The sequence below is a fragment of the Onychostruthus taczanowskii genome, unplaced genomic scaffold (assembly GCF_017590055.1).
Source record: "Onychostruthus taczanowskii isolate IOZ18803 unplaced genomic scaffold, ASM1759005v1 scaffold16, whole genome shotgun sequence".
NCBI lineage: Eukaryota > Metazoa > Chordata > Aves > Passeriformes > Passeridae > Onychostruthus > Onychostruthus taczanowskii.
The window spans coordinates 6,630,702-6,651,386 of record NW_024498795.1 but is presented as its reverse complement, the minus strand read 5'-3'; the positions used below and the strand labels follow the sequence as shown (position 1 = coordinate 6,651,386).

Here is a 20,685-nt window from a genome sequence, read left to right as displayed (position 1 = left end):
TTTCACACAGCACATAATTACATTGTGGAGCTCATTGCCTCAAGATGCTGTGAAGCCAAAATTATAAATGGGTTAAAAAATGGGCTGGAAAAATTCATTATTAAACACAATGGCTGTGTGCAGTCTCTGGCTGAGGAAGAGATTGCTCAGGAAAGCCATTGATTGCTAGAAGCTAAAAGGATATGCTGGGGAAAGATTCACTCTCTATTTACTCTATTCTTCATACTTTTTTGTAAACATCTGCTACTAGTTCTGTTGTAGAAAAACTAATCGGTTGTATGGACCTCTGGTTTGACCCAGTATGGCTGTTAACTCACATCAAAAGGAAAAAAAATAAATCAATGTTCTTGTATATACACAATAAACAGTTTGATGTGAAATAGTAATTCTTTTTTTTTTTCCCATACTAGTAGTCAATTTTATAGAACTAACATCACTTCAGTTTATAAAGAACACAAACTGCTTCTTAAATCAGATAGCATCCTTAGTGTTTTCTAGTTCTTTTACTAGCAGTTCTCCTGGTCCACTGCCTTACTGGTGGACTGTAGGACTGCTGAGGACTGCGGCTGCAGCTTGATGATGCTGTAAAGGGAAAGAGATAAAAAAAAAAAGAAATTCCGTTTTAAAATACTTTTATATAAAATGCATGTAAGTTGCTGTGCTAAAGCCTGGTCCTTGAACCTTTTTTCTGAGCAGTTCTTTATTCTGCAGTCTCATTTCCATTAATTAGACCCTTTCAAGAGAGTTGTATTGATTAGAGTACACTGAGGTAGTGAAACTCCTCGTGTGGGCAGTAAACCACTTCTTCTCATGTTTTGGAGAGCAAAAGGGGCACCATTATCTGAATTTTGAAGTTAAACAGGTTGAGCTTCCAAACCACACCAAAGCGTTTGCTTTGGTTTTGCACTGGGAAACACATTTAAAATCTAAGAACATTTGGTGTCTTGCTGTTTTCCTAGTCGTTTTCTACACATTTCAGTTTTGCCACTGACTTTTTAATTGTCTCTTCTTTTACAACATCAGCAGCTTGAATTTTGCGTTTTGATGGTTACATTGTGAATCAAGTCTATAGAAGCGACAGTAGCTAGAACATACAAAACTGTTTGAATACAAGGAAAATCACATAAATTGCTCATGCTTTTTATATGTTTAATTGTAGATCTTGTTTGAGATTGACATATTTTCCTTCCATTTGTCAGTTTTTTGCACAGCATTTGTGTTTATTTTACTGGTATTTACTAAGCACATGTATCTCTAGCACACAAAGAAAGCTAGAAAAGCTGTGCTATGTGCAGGATTTATGGCTTCTTTGAAGTTTAACTGTTTTGTGGATTGCTTTTTATTTCTTGCTATTAAGACTGTGTGTTTCTTATTTTTGGTGACATTTTTTATAAACACTTCATTCCTGCCACTAATTGATATTTGAACCTTGCTGACATAGGAGGACAGTCTAGTTGGGAAGCATGTCTTTCATTTTGACATAACTAGGAGTATGTTTTCTTTTAGCTGAAGTATGCTACAGTGGAACTGCCTTAAATATCTTGTAGGGGATCAGGTTGAATCTTTTTTAAAATAGTCCTTTTCCAAGGCTAAGAAATTAATGAACTTACTAAGTTTTTATCTAACTGCACACTGACACAGAGATCTGCGTGTGCTTCATCAGTATTTACACTCATTTCCTGCCAGAGTCCCTGGAAACCCAACTGACAAATCTGGAAGTGTAATAGTAAGATGATTTTTTTTGGTGTCATGAAATATTTGGATAGTGCTACCCATATGACTGTTTTAGTGTGGAGCAGCAGTGTTTTGGAGTGCTCAAGCTTAATGGTGCAATAATATGGAAAAAAAAGTCCTAAAAAGATTGGTTTCCTCTCTGTTTTCATGAAGAAAAAGTAAAATCTTTCTATACAAAGTACTATATTGATTGTCACTAATACACACCAGATTTAAGCTGAAATTCATGTACACAAAGCAGTGAAGTTTTCCATTCACCATACAGTTTCTGCCTACACCTGGGAAAGTTGCAGCACCTTCTAACGAAAAACAGAAAAACTATCTTGATTTACACCAGAATTCAAGTTTAGTCTGCTGTCATATTAAGTGTTTGTATTTTAAGTGAAATGACAAGTTTAGTTGCCAGCTATTATGACTACAGTGAAGTTATAGAGAGTGATAGCTTTCAAATTCAAGTACCTAATAGGGAGAAAAACAAACCATATTCTTCAGAGGTGTTGTCTCAGATATACTTTTAAATATATTCTTATGGAACTAAGATTCAGGTTGACATAGAGCAAGGTAGGGAGCCAGAGTGGGACATGTGAGACCTTGCCTCTCTCTTCAGCTACCTGAAATGAGGCTGTAACGAGCTAAGGGTGGGTCTCTTCTCCCAGGCAGCAACAGGACAAAAGTAAACAGCATCAAGTTCCTGCCAGGGGAGGTTTAGATTGGACATTGATTATTCCACCTAATGTCAGGATTGGAACATTTCAGTGCCAGGTCGCTCTTGTCCATCTAGCTCACTCTTCATCATTTTATCTTGTTCCATTTGCAGAATTTGGATCATAATAGTTTATTAATAAATCTAATAAATACGGACTTTACTGGGTTGCTATTTTAAACAACTAGTAATTGGCTTAATGAGGAACAGATGCCTGGAATCTTTGTATTGTCTTCTAAGGGAAATATTTATATAGAGACTCAAATTTTTTAAAGTTTTGTTTTATAGAGGGATGCAGAAAATAAAGGCATCTGCTGCTATTCAAAGAGCTGTTATAATGTTGGCTTGCCTCAATGAATCTAGCTTGAGTGCAGTGTTCTAATGAAAGGAAGTGTAGAATAAAAATTTCGAGCTGCAGTGTATATGAATCTTGAGATGTCCACAGATAGCTGATAAATTGCTATGTTTTGTTCAGTTTATGCGAAAGATAAAATCAAGAAGCAGATTGCAGAAGCCAAAATTACACATCAAGTCATTAAACCTCAATCTTCATTACTGAAGAATTGTTTTGATACTCAGCAAGATCAGAATCTGAACAAAAGAGTAGCTAGGTGACATGTTCAGAAGAGTCCTGCACACCAGGAAAAATCCACAGAATAATGTCATATATATGATCTAAGTGCAGAACTATGATTGCTCCTTTTCTGTTCTCAAGGCTCTGAATATAAACAGTATTTTGCACTGATTTTCTCTTTGTGACTAACCTTTTATTTCTTAGTTAAATTTCATGTCTCATAATCCGTTTGTGTTAACATAGACTTAGTAACTTTTCAGTTAGCTGTCTTTAATTGTCCTTTAGAAAAAAGACTGTTACAATGCTACTACTTTTCTTCCGGGTTTTTTTTTTGTTGTTTTTTTTTTGGGGTTGTTTTTTTGGGGTTTTTTTGGGTGGGGTTTTTTTGGTTTGTTTTTGTTTTGTTTTGTTTTTTGGGTTTTTGGGTTTTGGTTTTTTTTGCTGGAATCTGCTGTGAGTATTACCTTTGGGTTGTTAATTTACTAAACTGCATTACTTGTACATAGCAATTTTAAAACACCACCAAACTAGAGGAGAAGAGACATTCTTGTTGTACATCTGCCCAGTAAGTAACTCATGACACTCAAATTCCATCTCCATCATTTTTGCTGGAGGTAGATTTTTTTCTGTTAGTTAGTTCAGTACTTATTTCACTTGCAGAGTGTATTCTCTGAATGTAGCTGTGTCAGTGATAAATAAGAAGGAAGAGATACTTGCACTGGGACATTCAAAGATCCCCATTGTATTGCACAAGGTCAGTACAAGTTCAGAAGACTTCTCAAAGCTCTTTGAAATTTTCTCTCTTGGAATATAATAGGTGATTACATGGAAAGAGATCTGGACAATCAAAATGTCCATCAATAAGCTCCTGTAAATATGTACTGTAGTGGAATTGTCACATATGCATTTTATTTTTCTACTGAGAAAATATTAGTATCACTTATCAGATGTTAGATGAATGATGCAGAACTGCTCTTCAAATAAGAGCATGTAGAGACAGGAAGCCCTTTTGTCCCTCCCTCATTGTTAACTTCCACAGAGTACTTCCACTACCCATTATCCATTAGGTGAGCCTGGGTCATTTGAGTAGCCTGGATTCAGTGCATTATATATTTGAATGAACTGTCTGGTTTTAAGCCTGGTTGATAAATTTCTGCAGGGTTACCTCTCTTGGAATGAGGAGGTGCATCAAAATAAGGCAATTCAGGTTGGTGAGCTGCAGCTCTTCATTAGTGTGCCTAAGCAGACACTGTTTGTTCTAACGAGTAGTCTTGGGGCTGTATTGAAGGTCTGCTATCTGTCAGTGTACAGTGAGCAAACTGAAAATAATTAGGTTAACAATTGACAGCAACACTTGTCATCGTCAATCCCATTACTACCTCTACTATTTCTATGCTGATTATCTTTATGTGCTCTTAAGTACTCTGTATTATTCTTTGAGTAGTTTCTCAGACAGATGGGAAATCGTCTAGGACCAACACCATTCTTTTAAAGGTTTTATCCACCTTTCCAGTAAGTGTGCAGTTGTCCAAAGGGAAGATGATTGACAGGAAGCAATTACAGAGTGAGAGGCTGCAGAGAGATGTCTGGGAAAAGGCAACATAACTTTAAAACCCAGAGCCAAGATTTTTGAATGCTGAAGTAGCGGGAGGTCCCGTTGCTGTGGAAGTTCTCAGTGGCTCTGCTGTGACCCATTACTGCTCTGCCCAAAGCAGAAAGTGTACCAAATGATCAGCTCAGGGACTGGATGACAGCCAGCAAAAGTGGTAAATAGACATGTAGCTTTTAGATAGGAGATCTTTTTCTTTAGAACAAGGAAACTGCTGGGCTCAAAGTCAAGCCCAGAGGAGTGACTGGTTGACTTTATATATGCTAGCAAACAGTGTATTTGCAAACAAGCAAAGCAGACGTCGAGGCACCAAAGCTTCCTGTGAAGATCAAAAAATGTAATGAGCCAACACAATGGAGTGCTATCCTTTTTTTGAAAGGGCACTGCAAGCAGACCTTTATCTTTTTTAGTATACCATACTGCTCTTACTTCCCATGAAAAGTTTTATCTTATCTACAGGGAAAAACAACAGTGTGCAAAATACTTGTGTTCCATCTGTGCACGCCAGTGTATTCTGGCTTTTATCTTGTAGTTAAATGTGATGTCATTGTTGCCTTGTAGCAGAATTAAAATCTTATTATGTGAGCTTTGTTTCTCTCTTATCTTCTCTTCAAACTATATTAAGTAAAGCAGCTGAGATACACTCATGGAAACCCTTGAGGCCCACTTAGTGAGCCAAATCTGAGTGGTGCTTTATCACTTCTGAAAGGTTAGATCAGCTGTGTGTACATTACAACTTGGATGAAGATAGGGGAGGGGTTTATTCACTTTTCAAATTCAACATTTGTTTGCTTTTGTCTCGTTTTTCCACATGCCGTTTTCTGTTGCTTCAGGGAATTTTATTACATTGAAGGTTTTTCCAAATTGTGGGTTCTAAATCACAAACAGCTTGTTTTTACAGGGGATTTGAAGATCTTATCAGGTTTTCTCTGCCTGAGTTAGCTGATAATTTAAAGTCAGGCAGCTCTAGTGAATTCTGAGCTCAGAGCACTGTCTCAATTACAATGATGCATGCAGGTAAAATCAGACAAAAATATTACTGGATTACCTAGAAATGTGTCGGAAGTCACCTTTCCTATCAGTGTATGTGTCCACAAGTTTAATGTTGATCACCTTTCATAAGAAATAATCTTCAGTAAGCAGAATGGCCCAGGTATTAAATAGTCTCTTTTCAAATAATATAATTCCTCAAAGAATAATGTCACAGGCTTACAGCATCAGTCAAGTCATGGAAAAGAAGTATTTTCCCAAAGAAAGTATTTCCCACTTCAGAAAAGTTTCTTGGAATCCTTAAGCCTTGTTTTCTTCATTACATATCATATCTAGGCAATAAGTGAAATAGCTCTCATTAATCACTATGTAAAACACGAGTGAACAAAAAATTTTAATGACTGCAACACAAAGCTTACCACTTCAGTCAAATGTAGACTTTCTCTCTGGTGCCTGGATTTTTTTTGTATTTTCTTCTTCTCCTCCCCCTCTCTGTCTCACTCTGAATTTCTCATTTCAAAATCTTTTTCATTTTTTTTCTTCCATTTGTTTTCTCTTTTTTGTTATATTTTAAACAAATTGCAAACTCTTCTCTTTACTGTAAGAGGAAAAAAATCTTCAGTCCTTGCTTTCTTTTTTCACAACACATTGTATCTTTATGCTGTACTTCAATAATATTTCATTAGCTCTTTGAAACCATTCCCTGGGGCAAGCTTTTATTATTTGTAAAGTAAATCAAATATCAAAGTGCTAATCTTTAGGAGGAAAAAATGGGCTAGACTCAGAAAAAATATTTACATCTTTTATTAGCTTTTTGAATTAAAATTTAAAGTGCACAGAAAGATTAATAATTTTCTCAAAGCTTTCAGGTACCTAAAACCAGTTTTTAGAAACCATCTATCTGCTAACATTCTGAGTACATTAAAAAAAATCTAGAAGTGATGTACCTCTAAGTTCCGAGTAGCATTGTGGAAGGAATGTTTTGCTTGGCAGAAAGGGACTTGAAAAACAGTTTCCTGAATAAATTGGAAATTAAAAACAAGAGGTGAAAAATCTGGTTATAATGGTACCTTGGACACCTACCTTAGCTCAAATTTAATGTCTCTGCCTTCATATAACATTTTAAGATACGTCTTTGTTTTGGCCTCACTCAAACCATGTCATAGTGACCAGAGTGAGTGTTTTCTTTCTCTCTAAGTCCTTTGAGATATTTACATGTTACCCTTCCAAAGACAGTATAAAGAAGCCAATTTAGAATTTACCTTGCCTACACATTCCGTGGACTGTAGGTGACCTGGAGTCCTTCCCCTTTTGGGTAAGAATGCTATAGAATCCCAGAATGGCTTAGGTTGGAAGGAAATAAAAGATCATCTCCTCCCCTCCTGCCATGGACAGGGGCATCTCTCCCTGGTTGCTTGGACCCCCATCCAACCTGGCCTTGAACTCTTCAAAGGGTGGGGCATACACAACTTCTCTGTTCCAGTGCCTCACCATCCTTGTAGTGAAGAAATACATGTGTCCTGGTGGGTAGGATTTCTCATTAAGAAATAAATGACTCTGCACCGTTTTTTACTTATGTGTGTACAACAAACATGTATTTACATCCTTTGGAACAGCATAGGGAGGAACCAAGGAGATGGCACAGTTCATGAATAATGATGCAGATAGTTTTGTTCACAAGAGGATGGATTGTGCCTTTGTGGTGGTCAAAGTCTTTCTCTGGTCTCCTATCAAACATAGAGCTAGTTGGTATTCAGAGTAGGTTGTGTTCATTCACTTTATGTTTATAGACATCATAGTCATGAGTCTTGCTCAAGTTCTTGCTTTTCACTCCTAATTATATACTGTGTAAAGGGGGAAAAAGGAAAGATAAGAAAACTCCACATGCTGTACATGAAAAATATTCATTAAATCCTCCAAAACTAGGAAATTCATTTTCATAAGAGGAAATAAGCACTGCTTGAGACCAACTTTATTTTCCTTTACACACAAGTAAAAAAAATACATCCTGCACTTTAGTTACAGTACAAAGTGTGCATATTGTACCCAGAGGGTCCTTTCTATGAAAAAGAATCATGAAATCCTATCAGCATACTATATTTTTCTGCTGGAGATAAATCAGGAAGATTAATGAGGTTAAGTTATTGCAGTCTTGCATGCCAGGGAATAAGTTTTTAAATTAGAATTTTAATTGTATGCTTTATTGCAGTCCTCTTACTAATTCACCATATTTCTAAAATCTTTCCTTATACGGTAGTCTTAAAGAATTTTAAAGGAATAAAAGTAATGGAGTTTTTAAAACTTAAGTAGGTAAAATGGAAATGATTCTGAAAACCTATCAAAACTAGGTAATCTGTCAAATCTTTAGACTGCTCTGCAGAATCTATAAAGATTTCTATTCCTGCTGTTGAGTATTACACGTGAGTTTCAGGTATTATCTTCAGTGTTAGATAGCAAGAAAATAAGTTGCACCAACAAATCTCATAAATAGGTTGGATTAAAAGTACATGGAAAGTAATTCTTCATTAGTTATTACAGAAGTACTCTATGACACTCTGGTTTTGCGGCCTTGTCGTAATTTAAGACCAAATGACAATTGGTTATTGGGCACTAAATGTACTAAGCTACCAAAATATTTCAATCACCATAAGTGCAGTTTTACACATTGCACAGCTTCCATTCTACAAGTGAGAACTCATTCCAGGAAAGAATTCAGGTGGGTCTGTGTGGTGGTTCCAGCCATGCCACATGCTCTCCTACAGTCTCTCAGGTCACCTCATCCCCTGGGTTTTTTGCCCAAGCAACTCTAGACACTGTCAAATATAGGACTAGGTAGAAAAAAAACTTACTCTTGATTATCTTGTTCAAATGCTCTTAGCACCTAAAAACCAGCCTTCAGCACCTAAAAACCAGTATTCACAACCTGCTATTCCTGAAGGTGTGCAATTTTCACAGTGACTGACGAGTCATTTTCACTTAAGTTACTTCTCTATTCTAGTGAGCTAGTGACTACTCTCTTATCGTATGGTGTTAACTAAATTTCATGTATATTCCCCAATGCTATTGTCAACTAGAGCTAACTCATGATAAGTGGTGCAAGTATCTGTGTCAGTATCTAGTATAATACTGAAGCAGTTTGACCATTTTAGTATGTTTTCCTTGTGCTGCTATAGGTTGACTAGACTGCCCAGTTGTCCAGGGAGTAGCAAAGCCTGTGACTTTAAAAATACAAACATATTAGGAAGAGCACTGACTGAAAGCACTGCCTCTGAAAAATGAGCACACCAATGCAATCACAGAATTAGTACCAGATTTTGTCTTACCTGTGGTTTTTTTGTCCTTGTTTTGAAATCCAAGTGTTAAGGTATGCTGCAGTTAGTCAGTGGAGGAGGTAATAATTCCCCTTCCATTTCAACATTTAATGTAGGCAGTGAGTATGATGTTTAGTGTCTCAAAAGACCAGCAGGACTTTTGCTTTCCTACTCTTCTTCTCACGTGTAATGCAGACTAACCTAAATTCACCTGAAAAAGAAAAGACTGTTTCCTGCCTCTGGCTATGCAAACCCTTGAGTGGATGTTTCTGGGTTTTTGTACATCAGTTCAAGGTGGAACAACCACATAAAACAGCATTGGGAAAAATATCAGAGAGGTGCTGTATGCCAGACTATTAACTCTGTATCTGCTTCAAAACTGATCTGCATCTTGCATCTCACGCATAGAAAACCTTATGTAAACTATCAGCCTAATTTTACCAGAAAAATATGAACACAGCAAGGGAGTTTTAACAATAACACCAATATATTCTATTTGCTACAGTCTTTATTGAGCTTTGGGGTTTTTTTCTTCTGTGTTCAGACTTAGGCTACAGTAACACACCAGTAAGTGCTTTATAGCTTCTGAGGGCAGTTAACATTGATGAGATAGATTTTCACATTGGCTCTTGCAACAGACACTTTTCAAGGGCAGGCACAGTGAAATGGTTTTTTTAAATTCCATTATTTGAAAACTGGACATAATTCTCAGTGATTGAAGCTGACAGTGAAGGAAAAGCTGATGGTGAATATATTCTCTAGTGGCAGGCTGTCATCCACAGATGCTCTCAGTGACCAAAGCAATGACTGAAGTACGAAGAGCTGCTTGCATACTGGGGATTGCCATCAGTGAAATCATTTGCCACTGCTCCCAAACACTTCGGGAGATCTGTTACCTACAGGTGATGCATTTTCAATGATGAAAGCTTCCTTGAAAGTGACTAGCAGATTTCTTTTAACATAACTTTCAGGGATCCTTTTTAATTCCTTAATAGTCTAAATACTGAGTTATCAAGAAACATAACTTGATTATTTCAATTTTCTGTTTAAAAAAACCAAAACAGTTAATGTTGTTAGGTCACCAAAACATCCTAATATGCCAGATATTTAGCAGATTCTGAATACTGAAAATCCAATGAACTGACAGATTTACTGCGCTCTCAAATCTTGCAGTGTTCATTAAATGATTAAATGAGCCTGAAGATCCTTTTCCTCCAAACATTTATGGACTTGCTTAAATGTGTATTTACTAGGGTTTGTAAATACAAAGAGTCTAATGTGACCCTGAGATCTTTACTCAGACTTTAATGGATGCATTTTTTCCCGTCTGTAATCTCCACATATAAAATGGATGCAGCATTAGTGTTAAACTAGTAATGGATCTTCACTATCAAATTCAGGGGATTTTAGGCATCTAATTTAGCTGCAACTCAAAGGGCAATTGTAGAAATACAAGTTTCTTCTTTAGCTAATTGAGTTTAGACAAGGACCTCCATTAGGATCACGGGTAGTTGTCTGGTCTGGCTTAAAGTAGACAGTGTCCATAACTCTCTGCATGTAACTTAAAAACAAATCCAGAGGTATTTATAACCGGATACATCAAATTACCAGTGTTGTTAAAATACATTGTAATATGGTTATTTAGAAATGGCAGTGAGAAATTAATGTTACCAGTGAAGAAACTCAAGAGTCAGTAGAGAAAATCAGATACCATAAAGAGTGATATATTTAAAAACAAATCCACAGGTCAAACTAAAGGCTGTTGCACAGTGCAAGAGCATGTCTTTGTTCCTAAAAATAATACTCTTGCTTATTAAGTAGGCAGAGAGAGATTTATGAGATCCTTAACTTCTCATTTCTTTACATAAGAGTTTGCATTTTGTAAATGACATCGTAAGAGACTACACTGTTGTCACCTAGCAACTACAAAGTGTTTTTTAGAAAAGTTGCTGCTTGGTTTTTGACTAATAATAAAAATAGTAATTCCACAATTAACATTTGTGGACCTTAAAACACTTAGAAAGATGTATTTTTTTTATGTATCCTTATCTGGAAACGTGAAATCTGGGATAGAAAGTGTGTTGGCAAAGATGACAATCAACAGAGAGACAAATTTTATTCTGAAGATGTCACCCTGTTCTCCACATTCCAGCCTCTTCAAACTGTATTTTATATAAGTCCTTTCCAATTAATTTTTCCATATCAATTTTAAATTAGGAAAGAGAATAATCTAAAAAATCTGTATTTGCAATGATTATCTCCTCTTCTCATTTAAGATATTGCAGTTATTTTCTAGTCTGAGGGTCAGAGTGAATTAGCACTTGGCAAATATTTAATTTTTAATGGTAAGCACTACAGTATTGAGGGAAAGCACACAAAAGTATCGCATTCATCCTAAGATGATCCTGCTACTGCATCACTTCCCAGTTTTCATGTTGCATATAAAGCAGTTCTCTGTAATTAATTTTTCTTCAGAAAGTGTTTTTATCCTAATTATTGTAATATTTTCTACTAACAGAATGGCAGTTGACACGCATACTGAAATGTCTGCTGTAACAACAGCTGGCTTGAAGAGCATTTCATTTTTCAAGAAGATCACAGAGGCTGGGTAGCCAGGGTTCTGTGTGATTTCAAGCTGAAGAAATATTTTAAATTAGTTTAGAAATGTCCTGTACTCATTTTCAGTTCTCCATTGCCCTTGCCAAGCATTTGGTGGAGTGAAGCTGTTTGGGGGCCATATTTCTTCCTAACAGTCCACAGTTTTAAGAAACTTGTAAGGATGAATTAGAATGAATAGCCACAAAGATAATGTGTGGGCTGCTGTGCAGCAGCATCCCTGGAGAGTGATATGTCAGAAAAGAGATTTTAAAAATTTCTCTGATGAAACGTGTATTTCTCACAAGTAAGGAAAGATCTTGACAGATCATCTGTTATGAAATATCTGCTCTGTTCTTTACTTGTGGGACAAATGAGATTTCTCCTTACAATACATTGTGGATTATCATTCTGTTGCAGTTTGTGTAATGGCAGCACACGGGGAATTTAGGAAATGACACTCCAGCTGTCTTTTACAATAACTGGGTTTTTTTATGCTTTTGCACTGTAATGCCTCTTCCTTCCATTATCTTTGCTGTACTCTTCTCACTGTAATACCAGTGTGTATCCCAAAATGAATTAAAAAGAAAAATGGATATACATAAATTATGTCTTATTTTCCCTGTGTGATATGTTTTATTTCATTCACTAATTTATTGATAAAAACTCAAAAATAAATATCTGAATTTCCTTTTCTGTAATACATTTTTAATAAAGAAAGTGAAGTCAGTAAGCAGTAGCTGGAAATGTGAATCTGTTTCCTGGTCTTTGCTGTTGTGTGAGGTTTGATATATATGTATATGTTCTAAGGAACAGAATTATCTTTGTTGCAGATAAATTTTTAGAAGATGGTTTATCTGCAAGGCTCATTAAAGTTATCATTGTTTTCAGAAGTTCCAAACGCTTGGGAGAAGTAGAACTCGTACATTGCATCTGAGATGCAGACGAGTTTCTGAAAGCAATACATTGCCTGGTGTATTTCTTCCCTGAATTCAGCACCATCTAAATCTTTCCCAGTTGCCTCCAGAGATTTACTTTATTCAATTGGTTTACAGCAATTTTGAAAAAGTTCATTAGTGGGACAGAGTGAAGCAAGATGTCCCTTGGAGAATATTTGGGTCTTCTGTATTTCAAGGTGTGGGCTCAGAAGCTGTGTCAGCAGGACTCTTTCTCTGTAACGGCACATGTGATGCTTACTGAATTAAACTCAAAACCACTTGCTGGGTAGTGTCTTATGGATCAATTCTGTGCATTAGTCTCTAGGAGAAGAACTGTAAAAAAACTGGAGTTTTCACTAGTCTGATTAGCTGTCCGAAGTGTGAAATCCACATCAAATTTTAGATCAAATGAATTGTTCGTTTGTTGTGTCTTTAGAGCTTTGCTGCTGACCATTTCCATTTCTACTTTGCCTTTAACCATGTTTAATTGTTCGTCACCCAGCGTTGTCTGAGTCTGAACTTCACAAGAAATTGAGACATAGATCTTTGCCCACAGAGAGTCATTCCTTATGCAGTTTGGTCAAATTACTAGAAAAGTAATTTCCATCCAGCCTGAGTTGAGAGTGCTCTAGAGTGGGAGGGCCTGCTTGCTTTAGATGCCGTTGGCAAATCTATAATCAGATAACGATTGACGCCTTTTTGGCAAAGAGCCCCAAAGCTGTAAATCATCTTAGGATTCACAGGGTTACACTTCTCTGTCCTGGTAGCAATCGGTGTTTCTCAGAGCTGTACCCAATGATGGTAATGAGTAAGGAGAAGTTTATTTGTATTAGTGGGTTTTAATAATTTCGGTTTCCAAACCGTTAAAAATTTTCGAAGGAAGTGTGGAAAGATGAAGGAGAAACAAATTTAAGCCACTGAAAAGGCTTGCAGTTTTCTTGAATTATTATTTATAAACATTTTAGAAGTAGTCCATATATTCTCAGGAATTTCTAGATCATAAATTGGAAAGCAGCACTCTATGAAACTTGTGAAAAGAACAGCCATTTTAGACTCTGAATGCCCTTGTGTTCTATTGACTTCAGCAAGAGGTCAAGGATTTGGTTTGACTTTTATGCTCTTTGTTATTGGAAATCACTGGGATTCTAAAAACACCTTTTTTAAATTTGAGGGCAAACGACAGTAATACAAGACAATTTTATGGGCATTTTCTGTTTTAAACCACTCAGAATGTCTTGAGATCTTGTAAGAGGTACAAACTTCGCAGTGTTTTCTCTGTTTAGTGTGGTACAAAAGATTTAATCTACTGATCATTCTAAAAGATGAAAATATGAGTTAGGACAGGTCATAATAATTATATCATTCCAGTAGTTTGCTTGGCAACAAATTATTTTTAAACACAAGATTAATATTTCAAGACAAAATTTTAAAATGTATCTGTATCATATGACTTATGGAGACAGTGCGTAAATTAGGAGGTTGTGCCAATGCTCTTTTACACCACAGAAAGCACAGGACATCTAGGGCATAACAATTTGCTTGCTGCCCTTTTGGCAGCTTCTGTGTTTTATTAATGTAAAAATAAACTTTTAGCACCTTCAGCTTTCTCATTTACATGAGATTTAGTAGCTAAAGGACGGCAGTTCGGTGAATATGAGATCATATCTTCCACAAAATCACGTTGATTTTATTCTCTGAGAAAATAATCATCATGGTGGTGTTGTAAATTGTGCTGAAGAGAAAAAAAAGACAGGTGCTAGTTGAATCCATGGTTTTTTAAATGCCTGTATATGTTTTGATCCATGAGGTCATCTGCCAGCAAGTAAATGAAACTTGGGATATGTCAAAAATAAAACATACCAGTGCAGTCTGTAATTTCTACACTTAAATACTGGAGCAGCTCCAACACTGATGATGAAGCTCCTTCAGCTTCACGTGTGTGTATGAGAACTGTACGGGGAATCTGGATAGCACAAGTGAAGGACTCTCAGTGTTGCAAGAAAGCAGATTTGGAAAGGTTTAATAGCACTTCACTTGCAAGTAATTCTTCTTGCTATTACACAGATAATCTCATGTCAAATCTTAAGTAACATCTGGAGCTATGCATAAATACCATTTAAACAGGAAACTCGTATTTTTGCTCAATAAATGAATCATTTAAATGACACTTTAACAACAATATCCACAAGTACTGTTTGCCTTTCTTTTTCATTTAGCCATAAGGTAACTGTTGCTGCATGCTTTTCTTAATGTCACTTTCTTTCCTTTTTTTAGAGTTTCTTTGAAGGACAGTCTGCACCATGGGATTCAGCTAAGAAAGATGAGAACAGAATGAAAAACAGATATGGGAATATCATTGCATGTGAGTGTTAACAACATAATTGTGCACTTTGTTAACTTCCCTTCAGATCTGGATAAGAATGACCAGCAGCCTTGTGCTTATATCAGGCTTATATTCCTTTTCCCTAATTAAGAAAATAAAAATGAGGGAAAATGTTCTTTTTTTTATTTTTTGAGAAAACTGTCAGGTTTAATGTATTTTCTCAACTGCCCTTCTGTCTACCTTCCATCCTGAGATCAGCGTTTGTCTGATGGAGAACAACACCTTTAACCAGTACTCAGCTCTAAAAGGTCCCAAACTGCTCCTGTCAGCTTAGCACAAGACTACCCACATCAATACCTTGGTATTAGGTTCTGGGTAGTTTAGGAGCAGACAATACTGGTGCTGACATGTTCCACAGTAACAGAAACAACTATCCTGGCTTATGCTAGACAGACTGGAAGTAAAAAAGATAATCCTTATGTTTTACTTAAAAATTCCAGGCTTAAAAAGGATTAGACATGATAATAATCAAGTAACTTGAGGAGATGATAACATGCTTTGGTGAGTGACCCCTAAATCTTGCATTATGAGAGTTCCAAAGCATTGTGACTAGAGCTGTTGCACATGAATGTGGAGGCGGGAAATATGTCAAGTTCAGTAAAGTTATATTATTTACACACTGCTCTTAGTTGCACTTAAAGGTAGGTTCTCTCTGTATGTAGGAGATGATCCTTTCCCTGCTTTTTCACTTTAAAATCTAAATTTAACATGTGGAGTGTATGTGTTTTTAACAGCCAGCCAGATAACCATGAGCAGGTATAAGCGCAGAAATAAGCAGCTGTCACCTTGTTGTGTAAGCATGAAGATGAAGAGTGGTGTTTAAGGAGGGGTCACTTAATGATAGTGCTGAGTTCAGAAATCAAACAGAACCCAGCAGAGGAGAATAAGCCATGCTGATTGTCTGAACATTTGGACTTCCTGTGGAAGGAGTATGTAGTGCATATTTACACTAACTTCAGCACCTGTCCTTGGTGGTTGTCCAGGCACATACCTGCCTAGGTTTCCTCATCAGTGAACCACATGGACTTGATAGAGAGAAGGACAGATCTTCTAGAGAGAGGGTTCTGAAATAGAGCGCATCTATGTGCTTCTGAATCTCGACCTCAGGAGGTCCTCTCTGCAGTGCATGTGTAACAGGTCTGGAGAGGACAGCTCCCAGCTTAGTGACCTACAGTAAGTGATGTGAATAGGGCCCAGCTGGGCTGAGAGTGTCTGCAAAGAGAAAACAGCTTGGTAGCTTGCTGTAGAATGAGAACCCACAGGAAATGCAGATGGAGGCAGAGGCAAATTAAGCAAGAGATGATCTGCCACATGTTTTTGAGTGGATGTGATAGTATTGCTGTATATTTTGGATGTACACTGTGCTGTATACTGAAAAAGGAAATTAAATCTTCTAGAGAAATGTGATCATCATGATGGGCTGGCGCATATGCAAAAGGAGATAAGTTAACTAGATACGGTTTTGCTTGTTTCCCTTCAAGCAATATTTAATTTGTAACAAACCTGCTATTTTGTGAGGATGTACCCATACATTATATGAGTAACAGCTAATGATTTGAGTAAAAATATCAAAAATAAGAAATAAAAAGCAGTTTAACGCTTACCCTTGCTTCATGAATTTTCTTTTCCAGTCCAAGCCTATTACAATAGATCTTATCTTGTCATCAGGTTTAGTGTGTCACACCCCTCTTTTAATATCATGTTAGACAGTGTCTTAAACTTTGACACCCTTTGGTTGAAGAAAGTTAGAAAACTGCTACTGCTTTATGTCTGAGGTAATCGAGTGATGAATAGCCAAGGGAGAACACATAAAAGATATTAGATACACAAATCACTGACAATTACAAGTGATACTGAAGGCTTTCTAAGAGGCAAAATATAACTCAGGACATTTAGATCTCAATTTACTTGAAATGTCCTCAGTATTTAGCAGAGGGAGAGAGTTGGATGGAGTTTTTATCAATAACACTTACTGTTTATGTGGCTGTGAAAACAAGGACAACTCAATTTAAAATTAAGATCTACTAGAATTAAAGGCAGTGTCTCAAAAGAAAAGCTGAAACTGCCCACAGTTTGTCGTTCACTTTGTCATTTGTTGTTGTTAAATGCATGCATGCAAATGGGGTAGTTAACTTTTTAATTATTTTATGTGTTTTTCTCCTGGATCAATAATTGCATTTCTCAGAGTCTGAGGGTACAATTTGAATTGTCTACTTGTGAAAATTTGTCCCGGATAATTGTATAAAGTATATGCTTCAGCTTAAAAGCATTTTAATAAATTACTCTTTTATGCTACGTTCAAACAAAAATACAGTGGTTTAGATGCCACTGACTATGGATACATGATTGTAATGAAATGTATATTTTTTCTGCACAGCATATTTTTTTCTATGCATTTACCCTCTTTGTTTTAATTACGTTAAACTTTAACTACGTTATCGCTTGTAGTCCTTATTGTTCTCAGAGGGAGCTAAAACAATAGCAACAAGCATCCAGCATTGCAGGAGCTTGTCAAAATTGTAATATGCTTTATTATGGTTTATGTTACCCAAATGATGTGCATTTAATTGGCTACAAGTGTGCCCTGCCCACTTTATGACAGTGGCTACAAAAAGCTGGATCGTGATCACAGTCCAGGCACCCACAGAAAACATGTTCTTTCTTTACTGAACAAAAATCCTTCATGTTTTCTCATTACAAGCTATACCCAGCATGAACCTGCTAAATGAATCTTTCATCACCTAAGAAAAATCATGTTTCTGCCATAACTGTGTGGGGTTAGGCATGGATTTGGGTAAAATTTATTCATTTTTTCCTCAGGAGAGATCTTGAGGGAATGGGAGGGGTTCTGTATTTATTTTTACCTAACTCAATATTGACTAAATGAGAAGAGAGTATTGATCACAGCTTTTAAAAGCAGCTAAAGATTTTAGGTGAGACATTTATAAAAGGTTTGATTTGCAGAGAATCAGGAGTGTATGTCCCAAGAAAGGGTCATTGGCTGGGCATGCTAATCACCCAGGTGCTCAAGGGGCTTGTTAGAGATCACAGTCTGCATGTTGTAGGTAACATGAGGCGAGAGAGAATAAAATGCTTATATTTGTTATCTATTATCATATTCCACAAAGACAAATTTATTCTAAGATAAGTAATTTTAAAAGCTTAAGTGATCAGTGGAAAGTTAAATTAGATCTCCTAATGGAAGGGTATCAAAATAACAATGAGATAGAAAAGAGAGTATTTAAAAGCTGCATAAATTGTCAAGAGCAGCTGAAGTATAAAGGGAAAAAATACCTTAAAATATAGACAGTTAATCTAGAGGCTATTTAAGAATCAACACACGTGTTGAAGAATATGGCTAGTGTGCCTCTTAGTTTTAAATCTGTTTGACAGAAGCACAGCCCAGACACAGTAACATTTCTTTGTGTTGACATAAGGATTTTTTTCATTTTAACAAGAGTTGCCATGCAGGAAGGAGTTGAGTTCTCAAAGCAATACAAAAAAGGGAGTCACTCCAGTTCCACTGCAAATAAATGGGTATTGGACAGTCCATTACCTCCAGAATTCCCAGAAACTTAGCTGAGAATGCAGTACAAGCAAAAATGAAAATAAAAAAGGGAAAGAGATGATAGGAAGATATATATATTTATATGAAGTAACTTCTTTATTTTGCTTAATCCAAAGCAAGAGTTATTGTAAGAAAAGTAACAAAATAATGGAAATGTAAAGAAAACATACTGCATATTACTCAATTGTATAAATCAGTCAAATAATAGAAAGTTACATTTTTTAGATGTTTCTTAGAGGGAAATCTAAGCTTGTTTTGTCCAATGTGGAACTCATTTCTAGGCAAGTGATCAGATAGGGGTTTCAGTTACCTAAATATAGACATGTGATGACATTTCAGGTGGCCTGGGACATCTGTGCAAGACCAACAAATGCAGCACAGTAAATATGAGAAACTTGTTATTCCATAGTGGCAGCTGAAAGCTAGGCAGTGTATCCTGGTGGCTATAAAAAGTGCCATGATATGTTTTGTGCCTAGACAACTGAACCTTGCCCTCTGTAATTGAAGGAATGCAAAAGTGTAGATCTTTACTAGCCTGAGTTGCCCTGGTGAGAATGCCTGTAAGGCAACAATTTGGGAAATCATGAAAATATAGATGAAGATACTGAGTCCAGGCAAGCTTGACTTCTGAGTCTGCTGACTCAAGCAGAAGTTGGATCAGGTCCCAAAACTGTAAAAGCTGCAGCCATGGCTGGAGCTTAGAAAGTTCCTTAGTATCTTGCTTTAGTAAGATGGATTTTTAGGATTAAGGTCCTGTGAGCTGAAGCTCTGTTCTGAAGGAACTGATAAATAGCTTAATTAAGCATAGAATAGCAAAGCACTTGGATAAGCGTAGCTTGATAGAGTCAGACAAGCAGGGGTTATGTAATGGGAAGTCACAGCTCCATAAATTTTTGCTCTTGGAAAAGTGAATAAAGAGGCTGAAAAGGTTGACCTAGTTAACATAACTGATTGCAATATTGCAGCATGTTTGAAAACCTCATTCTTGAAGACTGTTGAATGAAATAATTCCAAGAAAATAGCAATGTAAGACCTGCGTGGAACCTGGAGAGGGAATTTTAATTCATTCTGATTTACTATGTTTGGGGTTGTAGCGTGCCCTTGCTCTCTCCCAAGGGAATCCCAGGGAAATAAATGAGGCTCTGAGATCTGTGTTTCCTAAGGCTTGGAGCATAAGAGGAAGAGGTAGAGAATTCACCTCGACCAGTTTCTCTCTTGACTAGTAATTCTAAAACAACGTTATTTTAAGAAGCACTTGCCCTGTTCTTCCTCCACCATAACGTGGGCCGAAATTATGCTACTTATAATGAAGTTGGGTTTTTAAGCCACTTCATGTTCTTTCTTTTTTTTTGCCATCTTTTAGGAATTTTAAAGCTTCAGAACTAGCTGTTCAGAACACAGGTGGCAAGTTTTGGGTGTTTTAATGGTTATTTACATTTACAACACAATAATGACAGTCATGAAGATCTAGCATCAGCTGCAAGTAATATTAGCTCAGCAGGCAGGCAGCAAAACAATAATACACAGGTATCTAATTAGCAAGAGTACCTCATAAACAAGGCAGCAATAAAGTGGCTGCTTACCATCTCTCCATCCTTGAGATCCTACCCTCAAATTGTTTTGTCTACTTGTGCAGCATTCTGAAAAAGCCATTATTCATGGCTGCTGTTGAACTAAGAGAGTTAAGAGCAGCTTACAAAAGTCTCTGAGAAGGAACCCTGCCAGCCTACAGATAATTCTTGTGCAGAGTAGAAACTAGCCTCTAGCAGTGTTGCTATGTCATAGAGAAGATGAGGCAGCTGTCATGAGATGAATTCATGCCGTGATGTTTCGGATTGGAATTTAGAAAGTAAAGTTGGAAATGTTTTCACAGTCCTGGATAGATACAGATGACTACAGCAGGGCAAAATTCTGTGACAAAGCCATTGTCTTACTGCTTGGGTTTTGCCATTACTGTGTTCTCCTTTCTCTCTTACTGAAAAGATAATGAGTTTCCTTCAAAAACTCTAAGGTTGCAGTATGTGTTGAATGATTTCAGCTCCTTTGACAACTTAATGTTATTTTATTGACAAAAGCAGGGGGTCAAGGCAAATGGATTTCACATTACAAGATTTAAGAAATTCATACTGAAAACCAGAGGGGATTTGAAAAACCTCTGAATGACTGAAATGAGAATTAAATGTTGGTGCAGTTTTCATGTCCAACAAAATAAGCATGAACTTGCGATTGCTAAGGTTTTAGTTTGACTATAAAGGAATATTTTTATTAGGCCTGTGTTAT

General features: G+C 36.6%; 1 protein-coding gene across 8 annotated transcripts in view; it reads left to right on the top strand.

The window, feature by feature from the left end:
• Positions 1-20,685, top strand: part of PTPRM (protein tyrosine phosphatase receptor type M) — a 440,735-nt gene that overhangs the window by 365,580 nt on the left and 54,470 nt on the right. For all 8 annotated transcript variants that reach the window (XM_041399233.1, XM_041399232.1, XM_041399230.1 and 5 more), the window contains one exon: positions 14,729-14,816. In XM_041399233.1, coding sequence (XP_041255167.1) covers positions 14,729-14,816 — 88 coding nt within the window. The remainder of the gene's footprint in view (positions 1-14,728; positions 14,817-20,685) is intronic.